We start from the raw sequence: 17,651 nt of genomic DNA on the forward strand, positions 1-17,651 counted from the left end.
TCAGTGGACATTCTAAATAAATCATGTAGTTCCGGGTAGGTATAGGAATAGTAATAACTTAGGGATAAATTGTGCTATTTTTAACAGCACATTGATGTTCTGAATAGCAGTTAATATTGAAAAAATAATTATTGGGAAATCGTGAGATGCGGTCCGGTGTGACGTAGGTTTCAGAAAAACATTTTCTTTATCGTGCCACCGTTTCTATCTTTATTGAGATCATCTTCAGGGCCTGGGATTTGAAAACATTGTATAAATTCATTTTTTTCCACATCCTACATGTATTTGTTAAATTTAAACAATGTTTGTAAATCCCAGGCCCTGAAGATGATCACAATAAAGATCGAAACGTTGGCACGAAAAAGAAAATGTTTTCTGAAACACGTCACACCAGACCGCATCTCACGATTTCCCAATAATCATCGACTAACGGTCACTAATCACCACACATTGAAAAAATAAGTAGAAAAATTAATGAAATATACACTTGAAAAAATTCTATCACTTTTTAAACTAAGATTGTATTGTGCAATAAAGTTACATTGAAAATATAAACTCATTTATGAGTGCCGATAATATTTGAAACGAAGAAAAACCGAATAGGAAGAGAAATATTGCGTATCAAATTGGCAAGGAAGATTGAATAACGAAAAGAATATCGTGGCTTATAATTGAGATAAAACTTTAACAAGGCGGTCATCAAAAATTTTCTGAATGGCAATTAAAATATTATTGGCAATGAGATAATTCTGCACACTTGGGGCCATAATTGGATGAGTCGAATATTGGCCAAATGAGATAAATGCAGAAAGTGTTATTTCGAATAATGGGGTTTATGACAAACAAACATTTTATTTGTAAATCTTAAAAAAGTACCTTCATTGCTTAACATATTTAAGCAAGACGCCTCACAGGGATTGAATAGTAGGGAATCAATTCAACTAGGCATAATTTAACTTCAAAATTTTAAATACGACCCTATACATCCTGATACATCATTTTAAAGAATTTTTACGCTGAAAACAATCGTGCTGTAAAATTCATTTATATTAAATATTCCCATCACCGGTTACAATTCAATCAGATTTTAAATTGGTTAAAAAATGACGAAGTTATGGCAAAAAGTTTAAAAAGAAAACAGTCTACTACTACTACTACTACTACTACATGTCTTTATTCTTTAATATAGTATAGACAAAGTTTACAAATCGGCAGTACATATTACAGAGCAAGAAAGACGTTCCTCATGGTTTAAAACCGTCTGAGGGAGTCTAGCACATATACTTATATAATTAAAAGCTCTCTTCTTAGTATTTACAAGTAATTATAATTAGGATTTACATAAGGAATATATACTTTCTTCAAAAATTTCAGTAATACAATAATAGAACATAATTATATAATAATAGCTGAAACATGATTGCAAATATATACATCTCTTATTTACGATTACCTATAATGCACATAATTCAGTAATAAAATAACTAAAGTAAATGGAAATAATAAAAGTAAAAATAAATAATAATGAAGTACATTATCTACCACAAGAGATACGAGTAAAAAACAAAACAAATAATAAAGAAAAGTCATTTGGTTTGCTATTTATTAATCACATTATGTTCGAACTGTCTGCGTTGCTTAAAGATGCGTCTTTTTAACCACTCTTCACCGATTCTCAGTGCGATAGAGTCAGGGAAGATGAATGACAAGCATTTTCTAACCTTTGCCGCAGTTCTTCACTGAGGTTGCTAGGTTATGAATGACGTAGACACTGTTTTGTGGCGTTGTCCGATTAAAACTCGCGTTTTCAAAAAACACTATTCAAATAAACGGGTAGTGGTAGATTACAGTATATACAATGCAACTTAATAACTTCTTGTGTGAATGTTGCTTAATGGATACTGTTATATCTATTACGAGTTCGATCTCACGAGTCTTATATAGTCTACGATGTGTGGCGTCAGTATCCCTAATAATTCAGATAGGCGTAGTTAGTTTTTGCTAGCTAAATTACATATATAGTAGAATCGGTTGATACCGGTTGCAATGCAGACTATATTTTCATGCAGACACAGATAGATGCATAGTCATAGATGTGTCATCATAGCACATAGATGCAGGTCGGTGGCTCTTGGTTGGCTTTTGTTTCGATTCAAAAATACATGTTTTTATCTAGAAAAACGGTTATTCATTCACAACACTACTCTGCGTCACTGGCGATCATCAGCTTCGGGAGTCTCCTATGCGTCATGGCATGTGAATCCCACCACAGTGCAGTGACGAGGTCGTGAACAGTGGAACTCCGAATTCATCCTTTCCTATCCGAATCCATATTTTTCATTTTTCCCCCTGTCAAACCAAACTAGCGAGGGTAGGTAGAACATGCAGGATCGGTAATGACCAAATTACATGTTCTTTACCCTGAAGACACATCCACAAATTAACTCATTTTCGATATATTTGTTCAGCATTGCCCTTCTTGAAGTCAAGTTTATAGCCATTACCATTAAATACCCACCCACGTGACCAAAAATACATCTTATCAAAGGTATTCTGTTAGCGGAAATATTTATCAATGTATGGCTACCTGAGGATCCACAGTTTTTTCGTTTTCTTTGCCATTTACACTCGTAGGATAACATCTTTCCAGAATCATTAAATATCAACACGTGTCAATTTACCATTGAAAGTGTTTTTAACGATATGATCGTAAATATTTGCATAAAAGTTATACAGTTAAGTCGAACAATGAATTATCTGCGACCCTGTTGGTTTGTGGGTTATTGGTTCCAATACGGATTTTTTTTGCTAATTTTTGATAATTATATTGGTTTTTTTATGTACCTACCGCTTTATCAAGAATTTCAATCCACCTTGAGCCCCAAGACCGTTACTTTTGTCGTTATTTCACCTTCAATGTCAATTCAACCAAGCACAATTACTGTAGTGTAAATATATATATATATATATATATATATATATATACATTTTGTTAAATGTTTTTAAAAGTTTTGTTATACAGAAAAAATATTCTAATTACTGTTTAAAAAAAATAGTTTTAGTAATCGGCTTCATTTAATCAAATTAAAAAATCTCAATTTATGAATTTTCTTATCAGTCTTAATTCAAACGCTAGCAGATAAGTTCGAATAAAAGAAAGAAAGAAAAAACCGTTCAGTGATAAAATTCCAGAATTTATCATGGAGGATATTATACAGGGTGAATTGCTACTCGTGCTACAAACTTCTCCAGTAGATTCTTCACCCTAAAATGAACAAAAAAGTTCATATTGTCCATGGTCCGATTCTNATCGGACCATGGACAATATGAACTTTTTTGTTCATTTTAGGGTGAAGAATCTACTGGAGAAGTTTGTAGCACGAGTAGCAATTCACCCTGTATATATAAAGTTACGTGTGTTGACTAAACGAGAGTCTTTTTAAAAAGAACTTTATTCGTTAAACACAACTTACAATTTGAGAAGAACCTTGCCTGTTCACGCATATGATTAATCTGAATCTCTCTTCACAAGTGTCATGGGAACAGTGAACAGGGAAGGGTCTTTTGCTTACAATGCTTAGAGCACATTCTTTGAATTTGTATGGCCGCCATGTGTATTTTGATACGCGTTCTAGTCAAGAGAAGCCTCCAACAGGGATACACCGGTTGGATCTCATATGACTAGTTACGTTCTGGAGCCCAGAAGCGAAAAAACTGTAAAAATAAAAGTAAAAAACATAACAGATGGAGAAGGTGTATTAAATTATCATAACGTAGCGGGAATAGAAATCCCGCAATGCTTAGTAAAAAGTAAAAATAATGAAGCATTTTGTAAAATGTACAACCCAAAGGATACTAGCATTAAATTAACAATAGCACAACCATTCGTGGTAAATAATCTAGAAGACTACGAAATTAAATCGCGGCATACTAATTCAAAAATTAATAATAATTTTAACATGCTCGGAACAACAAAGAAACAAAAATCAGGTTTAGATCATGTAAAAACGAACTATTTTAAACAACACTGGGAAAAAAATCCGCACAAAACATATGAACACAAAAGAAAAAGAAATGATTATGGAACTGGTGGATAATTATATGGACATATTTTATGAAGAAGGTACGCCAGTTACATTTAGTAATAACGTAAAGCACATCATTCGGACAAGGGACGAAATTCCCACATGTACAAAATCGTACAGATATCCGGACGTTCATAGAGAGGAAGTCGTCAATAGACAAGTTAACTCTATGTTACAACAAAAAATTATCAGTCTTATTCTCCATGGAATTCACCAATCTGGATAGTTAAAAAAAATGGATATGTCTGGAAGACAGAAATGGAGAATAGTAATTGACTACTGGAAACTGAACGATAAAACAATAGAAGACAAATATCCAATTCCTAACATTACTGAACTACTTGACAATTAGGGAGATGTCAGTATTTTACCACCATCAATTTGGCCTCAGGTTTTCACCAAATCGAGTTGGATGAAAATAGCATTCAAAAAACGGCATTTTCGACAGAACAGGGCCACTATGAATTTCTTCGTATGCCCTTCGGTCTAAAAAATAGTCCACCGACCTTTCTAAAGACCATGGACAACATACTTCGAGGCACAAAAAATGCTGTAGTATATTTAGACGATATACTAGGATTTAGTACCAGTCTTCAAGAGCAAATGGAAACGTTAAAGGAAGTTTTCGAAAAACTTAGAGGTGCTAATTTTAAAATACAGCCGGACAAAACGGAATTTTTAAAACACGAAGTAGATTATTTAGGTCATGTCGTTACTCCGGAAGGTGCTAAACCGAATCCAAATAAAGTACGAGCTATCCAAGAATATCCCCTTCCCAAAACAATAAAAGAAATTAAAGCATTCCTCGGTCTAGTCGGGTACTATAGGAAATTTATACCTGACTTTGCAAAGATAACGAAACCCCTTACACACTGTCTAAAAAAAGGAGCGAAAATTAACATCAACGAACCACATCTTATATTAACAGTTTCAATCTTTGTAAAAGTATATTAATGAATGATCCAATTTTAAAATACCCTGATTTTTCTCGTCAATTCATATTAACGACCGATGCCAGCAATGTGGCGTTGGGCGCAGTTTTGTCCCAAAATTTTAATGGAAAAGAATTGCCTATAGCTTATGCTAGTGGAACTCTCTGTGAAACTGAAACAAAATTGTCTACAATAGAACGAGAATTACTTGCAATTGTTTGGTCAACAAAATATTTTAGGCCATATTTGTTCGGTAGGAAATTTGTTATACAGTGCGATCACAACAATGGCTGTTTTCTATGAAGGAGCCGAATTCTAAATTATTACGTTGGCGACTCAAACTGGAAGAATACAATTACGAAATTAAATACAAAACAGGAAAAGAGAACAAGGTAGCTGATGCTCTTTCGAGAATAGAATTGAATGTACATGAAACCGGTGACGAAGTAATAGACGAATGAATTAGAAACTTTTATTTACAAAATCCAGATCTCGAACCCGATAGATTAAATTTGGAAAACGAATCTAATGTAAATCTAGAAAATGAATCCATCATCGTCAGTGTAGATGAACTTGATGGAAATGCAGATGAAAACATCGATGATGACGATGCGACGGTACATTCCAACGGAATTGGAATACGGTTACGAATATACCGATTATTGAGGGTTCGGTTAATTTCGGTAAAAATCAAATAATAATTTCAGAAGTCGAATTTAATCCGGCAAAGCCCAAAATTATTAAGTTGTTCGGGAATTCAAAAACAAGAATAAGCGTCCAATTTTCAAAGAACGATTTTACTAATGAAGTTATTAAATTCATAAAAGAATTCAACGTGCCTAAAACAGCATATCACTTGTATTTCGAGTCAGACTTATACGAAAAATTGCCGAAATGATCCCAAGTCATCACAACACAATAGACAAAATACACATATCAAACATTAAAAGACCAAGAAAACTAACAAATTCTTGCAACATTCCAGGTTCTTCCCACTCCTCTTCTGGACCGCAACCAGAGGAATCAACATAGTTGATATTGCAAACGGCATTGGCATAATTCCTGTAAACCTTGGATTGGCAAAGTTGGAAATTTCAGAACATACTTTTATTCATTATTTTAGACTAAGAGAATTGTTTAATCAATTAGATTATTTAGAAGAATTTTATAACCACGTATCGAAGATTGTCTACTCTAATAATATTTTGTTAAAAATGTAGATTGTGTAACTGATAATAGTAGTAAATGAAGACATATTGTAAATATTTTAAAATTAATTAATCATACTAAAAATGTAATTGCAGAAAATAGAAATAGTTTTTGTAGAAAATAAGGATAATGGTTAAAAAGAGGGTTATTTAATGGTGCAGGATCTATTTTAAACATATTAACTGGTAATCTTGATGCTTTCGACGGTGAAAAATTAGAACATTTACGAAAACACCAAGAAAACATTAATAATCAGATAGAATCGCACTACCCATTTAGTGTACAAGTTATAGAGGAATTTAATAAAACTTTGTCAATAATGAATGAAAACTATCGAACTAAAAACTTAAAAACTAAAATTTTAGCATCAAACGACAAGTTAAGTGATTTTGTCGAGCTAGAAAAACTAAGAGATTTTACTACTGAATTACAACTTATGTACCAAATGTTGCACAAGATTTAGAAAACTCCATAATATTTTGTAAGCTACAAAAATTTCACCCCAGCATTATATCTTCTCAAGAATTATTAACTTAAATTCAGGAAATCGCAAAATATTATAATAATAAACTACCGTTTGAATCAAAATTAATATATATTAGAAAATATATTAGAATTTGAAGATTTAATAAAAGTTAATTGCGAAGTTCATCATGAGCAAATAATATTTTTCTTACGCCTACCTTTGGTCATTAACAATGACTATAATCTTTACAAATTACTATCAGTACCTAGGCAATATGAATCTAAATTCATTACTATTATACCTAATGTTAACTATTTTCTTCAACCCAAAATGCATATTCATAATATAGATATCATAAGTTTAAATAATAATTGTAAACAAACTAAATTGAAATATATGCTCATACGAACAAATCAGCCATAAGGACAACCTGGGTGACAAGGCCATACTTCTTACTGTTGATCCATCGAACTGTACATAAACAGAACTCGTCGTAACCGACAATCATCTGACTTGGATACCTGAGCTCAACCAGTATTTGGCTGTATTTCCTAATAAAGAACCTGTTAGTATAAGCCGCCAGGATGGGACTACAGTAAAACGACTAAAAGGAGTATTTTTACTGAACATCAATGGTAGTAAAGTGGTCTACAGGAATAGGGAATTGAACCACTCTTCCAAATCTTCTGGGCATCCGAAAATTATTAGTAACGTTAAGCTCGTATTATGCAAGAATCAACAGCCAAAATTCTCAATTATCATTAAAAAATTGGGATTAGAGGAGCTGAAACTCAACCATGTTTCGCCAATCATCAGGACGTCCTACATTTCAACGTCTATGAGCATATGGACCATGCCAGTCTGCTGTTTATTGGTCATAGCCTCAGCTTATGGAGTCTTCACATGGTATCGTCAGCGGAGACAACCCTTGGCCATTGCAACCCCTATCAATCAGCCACCCCCGGGAGCTTTATTTGGGCATTGAGGAGTTACGCCTGCACAAAACTATTAATTCAGCGACAAATTATATTACCCCAGTACAAATTCTAAGAATGAATTGTAAGCATGTGTAAGCAAAAGACCCTTCCCTGTTCACTATTCCATTACACTTGTAAAGACAGATTCAGATTAATCATATCCGTGAACAGGAAGGTTCTTCTCAAATTGTAAGTTGTGTTTAACTAATAAAGTTTTTGTAAAAAGACTCTCGATTAGCCAACACACGTAACTTATATATACATTTGAAACAATTTGTTCTGCACCATCGGGTCAAACCTTGATGATTCGAATTTCTTGATAATACGCACTCCTCAGCAGGTCTCTTTGGTAAATCGAAAAAAATTCTGTGTATTTTTATACAGACGTTAATGAGAAATATTTTTCGAAGCACAATTGATAAAGGATTATGTTATTAATCACAAAGAAAAACTAAAATTATTGTATTATAAAATTAGTGAACGTTGTAAAATAAATAAAGCTGCTTTAACAGAAAATGTAAATAAAAATAGATTACTTCTACCAGAAGTTCCTAAAGACGTTTTTGTTAAAAAGAAGCAAATACAAACAAAAAATAAATATAAGAAGGAAAAATAAAATCCGTTGATAAAAACAAACGGCAGAAATAGACGCAACAAACGATAATTTTGCAGGTCCTTCCTCCTTCTTGGAATCAACGCATCAGGAGCGATATGATGGATATCTCGCATAACCCTGGGATAATATCCATAAATCTTGGTCCAACTAGATTGGAAACGTCAAAACAGTCTTTCATTCGTTATATTACATTTAACCTATTTTTTGAACAATTACACAACTTGGATAAAATTTACGATGAAATATACAACTGTATTAGTAATAAGAATATTAGCTATAAAAATAATGTAATAAATATTTAGTGACCGTTAAATAATGATTATTTGGAGATCATGAGATGCGGTCTGGTGTGATTGGGTTTAGAAAAATATTTTCTTTATGCTTATTCTTTATCCAAGGTGAGATGAGGAGTTGGCGTTCGAGTGGATCGAAGCTCAAGTGGTTAGAGCAGTGGCGTATTAACAGAAGGCCGTGGGTTCAAATCCTGCTCTTCACACTAGCTTTTTCATCTCAACCAAGACCAAGTGGTGTTTAGTGACCGTTAGTTAATGATTATTTGGAGATCGTGATCGTGCGCTCTGGTGTGACGTAGGTTTTAGAAAAACACTTTCGTTATCGTGCCACGTTTCGATCTTTATCGAGATCATCTTCAGAGCCTGGGATTTATAAACATATAAAAGATATGACTATGAATTTATACAATGATGTACACAATAAAGAAATTTTAGGTTTAATCAAACTATTTGTCTCACTCCAAGTGTGTTTTCTGTGTAATGTGTCACTGTTGGGTGCTGTGTTGAGAGTGTTAGTGAAATATTAATGTTTTTTGTTTATATAAGTTAAATGCAATCTTTAGACGAAAGACTTTTTAAAACGAATCTTTATCGCTAAATAACATAATTAGTTACAGAAAGTACCCTTTCAGTGGACGGGCTAGATTATTCTCTTTCAATTAAATATTCGGATAAAAGCTGTCAGTTATCTTTCCTGTAACTAATTAGAAAAAAAGGATCTATTATTTTTATCTATGGGGAAAAATTGAAAGAAGGGGCAATTGTTCAATCCACATATTCCTAAGCACTGAGATAAGTAATTGTTTAAAAGAAATCTCGTTATTAAAATTGAGACTTAATTCCTCAACCCCTACATGAAATATTCGGAGAATGTTGGTTTTCGTCGGCGGCAGCTGCTGCAAGTTGCGAAGATAACCGGGCGATTCCATAGCTAGATAGTATAGTTACAGCCAGACAGCATAAGTCCATACAGGAGGATCGTCCATATACCTATCGATATAGTGATGATCGGTTTTGAAATAGCTGGAGTCAAATGTTGACTTTCAAGTCGGTTCAATTTGACGTGCTTTACATTGGCTGTTGTTCTTCCTTCAAACTAAGTTTAACTTCGTTGAGGAACTTTGGATGTCCACAAGTATATGAAGAGTGAAAAAGCTGTTTATTTCTGCTACCACCTCTAATTAATGTAAATACATATTATCTCTTGGTAGTTCAATTTAAATATCAAGGATGCAAACAATTATAATAATATAATACTAATAGTAAATATAACACTAATAGTAATTAATCTTTACGTAAGTTATTGGATGAAATGAAAAAGTTAGTGTCACGAGCGAGATTCGAACCCATGACCTTCGGCTAAATACGCCGCTGCTCTACGATTAACTTTTTCATTTCAACCAATACCTTACATAAAGATTAATTACTTGAAAGAAGTTATTCGGTCAACCGTACCACGAAATATAATAGATGTAAATAAGTAAAACGAAGTATCTCTTCAGAAAGAGCTCTCCGTAGCCATTTCATTTGTCGCTGAGAATCGAATCCTGATTACACGACATTTGAAAAATGGCAAAAAGGAGGGAAAATTCGAAAGGTAGGTTGAGGCGGAGAGTTGGTGTCCGAGAGGATCAATGTCACGATAGCTCAAGTAGTACAGCTGCGGCGTATTTAGCCGAAGGACGTGGGTTCGAATCCCGCTCGTGACACTGACTTTTCTATCTCAACCAAGACCTTAGAAAGAAAATTAATTGAAAGTTCAATATTTACTTTATTTGCGTTCGCTCTTGATTTCAGTAAATACTTTACATTGGAAACAATTGTTACAAAATTAGAGTTATGTTTTGTTAAGAATTAGTTTGTATAACTCAAACATTTGTTTTCTTACTAAGGGTAATTGTACAAGATAAATAATTTGGTTGTTAACAATTTTATATTGTACACTAATTAAATTTTCAAATTCAAAAATGTTTCTTAAACTTACTTCAAGTGGTAATTGACCCTTATAACATGTATAAATTTTAGTAACTTCCTTCAACAATTCGTGCAGAGAAATAATACTAGGGTCAGATCGTGACATGCGGTCTGATGTGACGTAGGTTTAAAAAAAAACATTTTCTTTATCGTGCCAACGTTTCGATCTTTATTGAGATCATCTTCAGGGCTCAAAGTGTTTTCCATGTAGATGTGTCATTCTTGTGTGTCGTGTTGAGAGGGCCCGACGACAGAAAAGAATGACATAAAAACGTGAAAACAAACACTTTGAGCCCTGAAGATGATCTCAATAAAGATCGAAACGTTAGCACGATAAAGAAAATGTTTTTTTTTAAACCTACGTCACATCAGACCGCACCTCACGATCTCCGAATGATCATTTTTATTTATTGCTAACATTTTTTATTTTATTTCGGCTGTATTTTCTTCAATTACTGTTATTGATTTATTAAACTCCTCCACGAGTTCATTGATTATTGAATAATGCAAATTCATTTGTTTTTCAAAGTAAATCTGATACCGTTTAGATTTTCAATATCTTTGTTAACTTGTGCTCCATCGAAGAATCTAGATTACCTGTAATAAATTATATTGTCGATCCTAATCCATTAATTAAAACTCTTTTAGTTATAATATTGTTAGAATTTTTTACAAAAACTATTTCTAACTTTTCCAATATTATTCCTCTAGTATTATTTTTTTTTTTGTCATTAGCCTTATTAGCCACAGCCAATCATGTTTTATTATTTATTTATTAACTTTTATTTATTAACGCTAAATAAGTTACAGTGTCCTCCCTACCGTTTTATCAGTTACAGATTATATATTATTTTTACAGCTAATATTCTTATTATTAATACAGTTATATATTTCGTCATAAATTTTATCCAATTCGAGAAACTGTTCAAACAATACGTCAGATTTTGCATGATTTTTCTTTAAACATTACAATTATACTGTGTACATTACGTTATGTACTTTACTTTTATTTTTTGCACATTTACGTCGTTATTATATGAGTTTATTATACATTTTATGGCCAATATAATCTGTTTACATTATTTTTTTCACTAAAATTTTATCTTTTTTTAGTGAACAAAAATAATGTAATACATGTGTGTATTTGTTGGAATAAGAAATCCAAGCTCGGTAGTTGTTTATTTATTCAATGTATATAGGATCGATAAAGTGCTACATATACATGCAACAAATAGCAGGAAAGGATCTACCGCTGAACGATTAGAGCCGCTTAAACCTTGGAACCAATCTGGTGAGTGAAAATACGACATGTATGGCCAAAAAAGCTGGTAAAAATGCGCTATTTCGACTTGGCCGCAAATGATATTGGCCATGTGCAACCCCAAGGGTTGACCGTCGCAAATTATCGGGCTTCCTGGGTCTCCGCCACAAGGGCCAGAGTAATAATTAAAACCCCAGGTGCACACTTCGCCCAAACACTCCATGTTCTCGCCCGTCGAGGCGTATTTTCTGCACGTCTCATTCGGCATCGGCTTGACTTGCATAACTTGCAAATATTTCCAGCCAAACTTCAAATACAATGCACCTTGACGTGATCTGTCGCACTCGTACAAGCTCCAGCTCCAACCGACGGAATAGCAAGTCTTGTTCCGCATGACCACATCCATCCAAGCCGCCTTCATTCTCAGATCACTCCAAAGGTCCATCGGTTTTATCCTGAAGGTTTTAGCAAAAGGTCTATTCAACTCGACCAACGCTATATCGTGGTAATAGTTATGGTCCGGCCTTGGGGAAAACATAGGATGAACGTGACATTGTATAATATCTCTGCCTTCGATATTACTGGAGAAAAAATAAGCACTTCCACCATACACGGCATACCTTTTTATATCCTTCATAACCATATTATTGGTTTTAGTGTCGTAATGTGCAAAACACCGTCCAGCAGTGACGAATCTAGTGTAGGACACTAGTGTCCCAATACACCTCACCGTATCGCTTTTCACACGCACGACATAAGGAAATTCCCCCTCTCTCATTGTTCTGTATTCGTCAAGATCGTCATCGTCACCCGTCGTTATACGGATTAAGTGAATAAGGCACGTTAATATGCCGAATTGTTTAAACATTGAAATTATATCTGAATTGAAATTAACGTAAACACTATCAAAACTAACACACTATAACGACACACATAAAAATTGGGAAAAAACAACATCGGCTGAAAATTAAAAAACAAAACAAAAATAACGGACAGCAGCTGCATAAATTGACAAGTTCTATATTAATAATAACACACGACAGGCAAGAATGACACATCTACACGGAAATTTGAGCCCTGAAGATGATCTCAATAAAGATCGAAACGTGGCACGATAAAGAAAATGTTTTTCTAAAACCTACGTCATACCAGAACGCATCTCACCATCTCAAAAATAATCATTAATACTAACAGTAATAATAATCAACCTTTCATTGAATAGAATAGGAAATTTAAACTAAAACACAATCATTAAAATTTTAATAACAAATGAAAAAATTACTATTAAGGTGTTGACAAGGCGACTCTCGTAAAGTCTCAAATCCTGCGCCCCTTAATACGAACCGTACATACTCAAAAATGAGATTTTTTCAAAAAAATCATCACTCCGTAGCGATAGCTATCATTGACGAGAGCGCAAGTTTTTGTTTAAAAAAATGGTTTTATTGTAAATATGTCGTATTCATGGTGAAGTGGGTCTCCAATTGGGTCCGTATTCGCTCGTGGGTTTGTTGAATATTCAAACGCGTTTCCCCATCTTGAGTTCTCACTGAAGACTGAGTAGTTCAATAAGTAGTTTTTCCAACAAGTGGCCCAATGCCGGTTATTTCTTTTTATTTATTTTAATAATCCATATTTTTTAAGAAGAAGAAGAAGAAAGTGTGACGAATAGAAAGGGGAAGGGAGTTCCAGAGTTTAGGGGCTCGGGTCAGAAAGGATCTTTCGAAGGTATGGGTTGTATGTTGCGGAAGGATAAGGTCGATTGGATGAGTGGGTGTTACGAGTGTGATGTGGGGAGTTGTGGAGGGATCGGGTGATGTAAGGAGGACGACGAGTGTGGATGGACTGGAAAAGAAAGCAACCTAGGAAATACTGTGCACGGAAGGAGGGGTAGAGCCAGGAAAGTTGGGAATACAACCCCGACACCGGGATCCCCGTGGGGTAACCAACACGAATCTTACGCAATAATTCATAATACGCTTCAATCGCGCGTTCCCCCCCCCTCCGAGAGACTACTGTATGCCACACAGCTATAATCGAAGAAGGGAAGTATAAGGTAAGATACAAGGAGATTGCGGGTGGAGAAAGGTAAGAGAAACCAGGACCGACGAAATAGGCTGAGGGAGGCTACAATGGCGGGAAATTTGGGAATGTGAGGATGCTAGGAAAGGTTTTGCACAGATTACTCCTAGGTTTTTAACCGAGGAGCAGAAGAGAATGGGATGGTCATTTAGCAAGAGAGGTGGGATACTGGGGAGGGAATTTTCACGGATTTTTGGATCTTGAGAATGGCCGAGTGAAGATCGGAAAGGTGGAAAGATATGTACATTTGGGAGTCATCGACATATAGGTGATAGTTACAGGCCTGGATGGAGTCGGGCAGCTCGTTGATATAAATGGAAAATTTAGTAGTTCAATAAGTAGTTTTCCCAACAAGTGTCCCAATGCCAGTTCGACTTGTTAATGGTACATTCTAAGAGTATTGAATGAAGTTGGGAAGACTGTTTTTGATAGAGCCCAAGAAAAAGGAAGTAACTGCTGGAAAGCAAAATATAGCGGTTTTGTATAGTGAAAGAGTTTAAATATAATGTTAATACACAAGTATATTTCATATAAAATAAAAACCGCCCATAACATTTATCAAGTTACTGGTAAGTTTTAATCGATAAAAAAATCGGTAAGGCCTAGCAGGTATGAAAATGTAATTATAAAAAAAATCTAACGTAAACTATCTAGTTTTTTTTTATTTATATTAATAATGTAAAACTGGTAATAAGCGCAATATGATAGGAATTAATAGCAGAAATAAATCAATCGATGTATGACTGGAGCCGCTTAAAGCGGCGAACCCACTTTCTGATAAGAAATCAGACGAATAAGGCCAAAAAAGTTGGTAGAAATGCATCATTTGAAATTGACTGCAAACTAAATTGGACAAGTGCAAGCCCAAGGGCTGACCATCGCATATTATAGGACTTCCGGGGTCTCCACCACATATACCCTCTTTAAGATTTGAACCCGTGGTGCACACTTGGCCCAGGGTGTACATGTCCTCACCTGTCGGGGCGTACTTCTTGCACGTCGAGTTTGTTGTCGGCATAATTTCTATCACTTGCAAATATTTCCAGACAAACCTCAAATATAATTGGTTATTTTTGGGATCACACTCCTGTAGGTTCCAACTCCAACCGACAGCATAGCAAGTCTTGTTTTTCGAGTACACGTCGTCCCAAGCATTCATCAGTTTATTTTTATCCGATAAATTTATTGTTCGTAGGCCACTTTGTTTAACAAACGGTGATGACAATTCTGCTAAAGCTATATCGTGATAATAGTCTCGGTCAGGATTTTCTGCAAATTTAGGGTGAATAGACACGTTTTTAATGTTCCTGCCCAGGATATTACTGGAAAAAAAATAAACACTTCCAGCATACGCGGCGTACTTATTCAAATTCTCCGGTACCATTTTATTGGAAGATTTGTCTAAAACATAAAAACACCGCCCAGCAGTGACAACTCTTGAATATGTCACAAGTGTTCCAATGCACCTCGTGTTAGAGCTTTTGATACGTACAATGTATGGAAATTCATTTTCATCAGCTTCTCGGGATTCATCACTTTTTGTACTTGCTATTACGCACATCAAACACGTTATAAATGTTAGTTTATTCATTTTATTAAAAACTGAACAGAATAAACTGCAATAGTAATGTGTTACTTTTCAAGACAATCGATTGATTGAAAAACAAAGATCGAACACAAAAACAGTGTTTTATTTGAAACACATGGAAAAAGTGCTCTCTTTGCCTTTTTAACGACCACAAATCTAAATCTCTCTATTTGTGAGAGAAAGGAGGACCTATACGATTTTAATGGTATAGAAAGGGAAAATGATCGAGGGAGGGTAAACGCTACGTTTTAATACAATTTTCACTTTTTTCACTATTTTCTCAGTTTAAACTTTAAGAAACCATGTCATATTACACATCATTTGAAAGAGGAGCTTTTTTCTCCAAAACAAGAATTAATCTGATAAAGGTAATTTTAAATTTGTAAACAATTACACTCAGTACGTATTTTAGTACGGAAATTTTGTTGTTGCTACTTTATTTTTTGCTCGGATCAAAATTGTGAAAGATTTTCCGCGGGGACTTAATTGTTTACATAATATTAAACAGTTATTTAAGACCAATCGAATAAAAACCATTAAAAATTCGCGAAGTTACGGTAGTATTTTATCATAAGATTTCTTCCATCTCTCTCGTGTTCTCTCTCTCACACACACACACACTCTCTCTCTCTCTCTCTCTCTCTCTCTCTCTCTCTCTCTCTCTCTCTCCGTTTTGATTTTATTTAGTATTTTAAGTACGTCTGACGTCTGACGGACTACGTCGCCTGACAATATGTCGAAATCATATGTAGGGTTCCAATCTTCGTAGAGGTCATTAGACAGGTGGAAAAAAAAGACTAATTGTTGGGTTCACCGAGCTTTCGGCACCTTATAGTGCCATCATCAGGGCCTATTTTATTACAAATTAAAAATAAATACACAGTAACATACAATTAATAATTAATGTAATAAAATGATATACGTACTTTCCCAAGCATTTTGGATTTAAGGTTATGGAGTCTAATGGCCTCTACGAAGATTGGAAACTCCATAGATTATCTGGACATCATATGTCCAAATTAAATTCAAAAGAGAAAAGAGTCTACAAAGCTTTTGAACATTTTTCAGGATCGTAATGTAACCTCTATCAGCGAACCCGGGCCAATTTTTTCATATATATATATATATATATATATATATAAAACAGTTCCGTGACTGACTGACAACGTACAGACCAAACCGAGGGATCAAATGGCTGAAATGTTGACGGTGCATTCCCATAATGACATGGATAGCTAAGAAAGGATTTTTTTTTATTTCCGTCCCTACGGGGATCAGATGGACAATTCAATGGATAAACATAGACCGAAGTGAACTGAAGAAGAAAAGCATTTGAGAAATGAGACATTATACTAGAAAGCCATACAACCACTCTGCATCGCATTATGAACGTACATTAAAACAGGCTAAAACAAGAGGATGTCTTTCATGGTCATTCTGACGTGTTAGTTTTCAATGCAATTTCGAATGATAACAATCAAGGTCTGCAAAATCGTACAACAAAAAAAATTGTATGATATGTAGAATGCAAAAAAATGAGATAAAGAAAGACCCAGTGTTGGTAGAGTTAAAGGCAATAGTACAATCGAGACCGAATATCTTAGGGGGAAATTTGTTACACCTGATCTCGATTCCTGTCCCGATAAATTAAAAAGCCTTTTATATGGATTCAAATAGATCAACAAACATAATAAATCTAGTCGCTTTTGCCTCCTTCAATGCTCAAAATGCAGATACAAATTCAACTTCATGTAGATTCAAGGTGCAACAATATCAAAGCTATATATCTTATATGTTATGTATACGTTAAAAAACACTCGGAGCTTCGGTCAAATATACATTTGAGAAGCAATGATGAACGGAGCTCAGAAAGCCAAACGGCAGAGGTTTTCAACCTATTATGAACCGCAATCCAATATAAAAATCTCTTAAAAATTCACAATTCGAACATAGATAACTCGTTGTAGGTTGAAATGGGTAGTTGGTGTCCGAGTGGATCGAAGTCACGATAGCTCAAGTGGCAGAGTAGCGGTGCCTTTAGCCGAAGGTCGTGGGTTCGAATCCTGCTTGTGACAGTGACTTTTTCATTTCAACCAAAATCTTACATAGAAAGTTTAATTAATAGAAAGAAGTAATTTGGTCAATAGACCACTAAATATAATGGACTA

The 17,651-nt window shown here is 34.5% G+C and overlaps 2 protein-coding genes across 2 annotated transcripts in view; both read right to left on the minus strand.

Annotated features, from left to right (window-relative positions):
• The window catches only part of LOC106664243 (thiamine transporter 1-like), a 39,571-nt gene that overhangs the window by 9,674 nt on the left and 12,246 nt on the right, over positions 1-17,651 (minus strand). The window lies entirely within an intron of this gene.
• Positions 13,544-16,091, minus strand: LOC106664245 (trypsin-like). The gene has a single exon (XM_014389773.2). The coding sequence runs from the start codon at positions 15,484-15,486 to the stop codon at positions 14,566-14,568; it is 921 nt and encodes a 306-aa protein (XP_014245259.1). The 5' UTR covers positions 15,487-16,091; the 3' UTR covers positions 13,544-14,565.

Source organism: Cimex lectularius, unplaced genomic scaffold, assembly GCF_000648675.2.
Source record: "Cimex lectularius strain Harlan isolate CLEC.00 unplaced genomic scaffold, Clec_2.1 scaffold98, whole genome shotgun sequence".
In the NCBI taxonomy this organism is placed as follows: Eukaryota; Metazoa; Arthropoda; class Insecta; order Hemiptera; family Cimicidae; genus Cimex; species Cimex lectularius.